Raw genomic sequence first — 3,189 nt, forward strand, 5'->3', positions numbered from 1 at the left:
ACAAACGAGGCTGGGATTCCATGTTCCAGTATCTAAAACGTGACTACAAAGAAGAGGGACACTCCCTTTTTACAAGGAATCAAATGGAAAAGCCAAGGGGTGATGGGCACAAGTTACTCTTGGAGAGATTATAACTGGACATAAGAGGAAACTTCTTCACAATGAGAACAATCAGCCATTGGAATAATCTCCCCAGGGAAGTGGTGGATTCCCCAACACTGGACACTGTTAAGATCCAGCTGGAAAGGGTGCCAGGACATCTAGACTAGGTCATGTTTGCCTAGGACGATCCTTAAGGTTCCTTCCAACCTGGGACTGATTCCTGGTGATGTTTTCCCTGATGGAGAGGATTCACATGCACATGAGGGTTCAAAGGCACTGATGTAAGTGGTATGCAAGATAGGCATTTATTTCTCTTTTTGAATCTGTAAGAAAACAGCTTAAAATAGACATCTGGTAGTTGAAACCTTTTCCACATTTTAAATGCGAAGTTATTCCAATAAAAAGATACTATTTACATTTCATTTCACATTCTAGAAAGACTGAGTGGCTACAAAAATAAGTGCTATGTTGTAAACACCTTCTACTAACTCCATGCTAAATCCTAAGGGATTCTGTAGAGCTACTAGAACTACACAAACGCTATTCATTCATTTCATTATAGCTGCAACTACTTTGAGAATGCCAAAACACCCAAAACCCGAGTAAAACCAACCGGGGTTCACCCACTACCGACAAGTGCACTTGGTTGCTATCATGTCTTCGTACTCTTTGTAGACAATGGAGCCGTCGGGCTCTATGGTTAGGACGCTCAGTGGGCTGTATTCGGCAGGAACACAGGAGGGCTTTGGGACAGACGAGTCCAGTTTCTCGTAGATGATGTTCTGTACCATGGTGTGCACAGGAGAGCCGTAACGGTGCCCGACAGCCCGCGGACAGTCACCTTTGCAGTACTGGGGGCTGTACCTGTGTGGTGCTATGATCCATTTGTCCCATTTGAGCTGGCTAAAACTTAGACGGAAGTTGTGAAGCTCACACTCGTTTTGAGGGAACAGGAACTGTTTGAAGTACTCGCTCAGGTTAGAGGGTGACGTTGCTGGAGCTTCTTTCCCATTCTCATCTCGCCGCCACCGCGAGGCCCTTTTGCCCTGTGAAGTCTCTTTTCCTTTGTCACCCGTAGGATCAACAAGCAGACTGTTCCTTTGCCTGGGCCGCACTGGGATTTTCCTTCTGTGCCTAAGTGAGTTCCACCTGTGGTACGCTTGCTCACTGGTATCGTTCAGGTAAAGAAGAAGAGAAGGGGGAACCAGTGCCATATTAATGGGATTTTCCATGTTAATGTTCTGTTGTGGATCACCCGTCAGACAAGTGAAGTTCACAGCCATGTGAATATTCCTCCTGTTAGTAGCAATTAGGGGCTGGAGAAAAGAAGTCACATCAATCTCAACCCACTTGCGTTTTCTAACTTCAAAGTGCAGGCTAAAAGCTACAGCGTGCGGAACGCTGGGACATACTTGGCCAGAAAAATCATGCTCCTTGACAGATAAATGGCACATGCACGTAACTGAAGAAGAAACAGGAACTGAGGTGTCGAAGGAGTAGAGCAGGACAGACTTGAGTAAGTGCTCCAGACCAGTGACACGATCCAGGTTGAAGAGTAAATCCACCAGGTGAATGTCTCCTGAAAAGGGAAACAGAAATCTTGGAGAGTTACTGAGTCTAATTTTCCACCTAGACGCAAATGCTATCATTTAATGGAGAAATAGAAACAATTCAGCAGCAGATTCTTCCCCAGCATACATACAAGGCAAGGAGAAAAGTCATCTTGTAATGGGATTCTGGCACTTTGTTGCAGTGCTGTGTTTTTATAGCCTTGAATAAAGCAAAGCAGAGATGGGCAGTAGGAGATAAGATGCCTGTTGTGCCTATCCATCTTTTCCAGTTTTCTCACTTAGAACTGATTGTAGTTTTCTCTGACTCACAGTAAGAGGAGCCAGCCTGAAACATCAGTATCATCTATAACATAGTGCCAATGGTGTGGCGTTTCCCAAACTGTGCAGCAGATTGTCCAGTGCCATCAGTAAGAGGCCAGTTATGATAACCTCCTACAGCTTATCAGCAGAGCCACCAGAAGTAAAACAGCAACAGCTCAAAAAATAAGACGTTTTCTATTACGTTGCAAGCACCGAACACACGGAAACCCTTATTTAACCTCCTCAGCTCCTGTCCCTGCACACGTACCTTTCACCAGGTCCCTGTGGTGGTGCTTGCATTCAGAACACGGAGTGAAAAGCCGGACAGTGTTATAGAGATGGCTTTTGTTAGCCTTTGGGACTCCCTCCTTGGTAGCAGACATCTTATACAGCCTCTTCATGTACCGAAGGGCTCTGGAGTCCGGCCGCAGCCTGGGGGCCTCGCTTTCCCAGGCCTGGTGTCCCCGCTCAGACAGCACCTTGAGGAGGGGAGGCAGGAGGGCATAGCCACGTCTCGTGCCTTTGGGCAGCCACAGCAATGGATTTAGCTCGCTGCTGGTGTCCTCAGGAGCTTCCAGTAACCCAGAGCTCTTGTCAGAGGCTCCACGCGCCCTGGAGTGAGGGGAGCAGTAGATGCTAAAAGAAAGCCAGTGAAGACAACAGTAGAAACAAACACAAATTCTCCAGGTACCCTCCATGATCTTTAGGGTCACAGCCAAAGCAGTGCCTCCCCTAAAATATCCAAGTTAAAAGAGAGGCCCTGAGCCTGATCCCTTATATATGTTGCAGCTGTAGAATGGGAGGGAGGCTTCTTTGTGATTAGAAACCAAAGAGAAAGATCTGCAGCTGGCTACTTAAACCACATGTTGGCTGCATTTAGGCTGGAGCCTTTGTCCGTGAAAGCATTATTATCATCAAAATCCTTTCTCTGGAGAGAGAACCTTTTTCACATGGTAAATGAAAAAGCTACAGTGAGTGGCAGCCTCCAGAGGGAGCCGGGCAGACAAGTTAGCGTCAGCTAGTCTAACTAAATCCCGTTTACTTGTGGAAGTATATAAAGCTAAATATTACTATTATTAGCAGTACTAAGCTAATAGAAGCTGGTTTTCATTTTCTGTTAATGTATTTCCTCACATTTCCTTCTCTGTAAACAGCAATACCCACTTGAGAGACGTAACTATGAGGATAGTACCATCATTCCAGCACATCTTTGCCT

The 3,189-nt window shown here is 46.0% G+C and overlaps 1 protein-coding gene across 1 annotated transcript; it reads right to left on the reverse strand.

Moving 5' to 3' along the window:
* Window positions 1–728: 728 nt before the first annotated feature.
* GDF9 (growth differentiation factor 9) lies at window positions 729–2,671 on the reverse strand. The gene is made up of 2 exons (XM_010009227.1): window positions 2,242–2,671; window positions 729–1,681 (listed from the first exon to the last, which is right to left on the reverse strand). Exons 1-2 carry the CDS (start codon window positions 2,669–2,671, stop codon window positions 729–731), a joined length of 1,383 nt encoding a protein of 460 aa, XP_010007529.1.
* Between the last annotated feature and the right edge of the window lie 518 nt (window positions 2,672–3,189).

The sequence above is a fragment of the Nestor notabilis genome, unplaced genomic scaffold, assembly GCF_000696875.1.
Source record: "Nestor notabilis isolate BGI_N333 unplaced genomic scaffold, ASM69687v1 scaffold27732, whole genome shotgun sequence".
In the NCBI taxonomy this organism is placed as follows: Eukaryota; Metazoa; Chordata; class Aves; order Psittaciformes; family Psittacidae; genus Nestor; species Nestor notabilis.

What these genes read in the sequence shown, in the direction of transcription:
- GDF9 (XM_010009227.1), bottom strand. Translation starts at nt 2,671, where the DNA reads ATGGAGGGTACCTGGAGAATTTGTGTTTGTTTCTACTGTTGTCTTCAC. An exon ending in CCACAGGGACCTGGTGAAAG is followed by an intron (nt 1,682 to 2,241) that starts GTACGTGTGCAG and finishes TTCCCTTTTCAG; the next exon opens with GAGACATTCACCTGGTGGAT.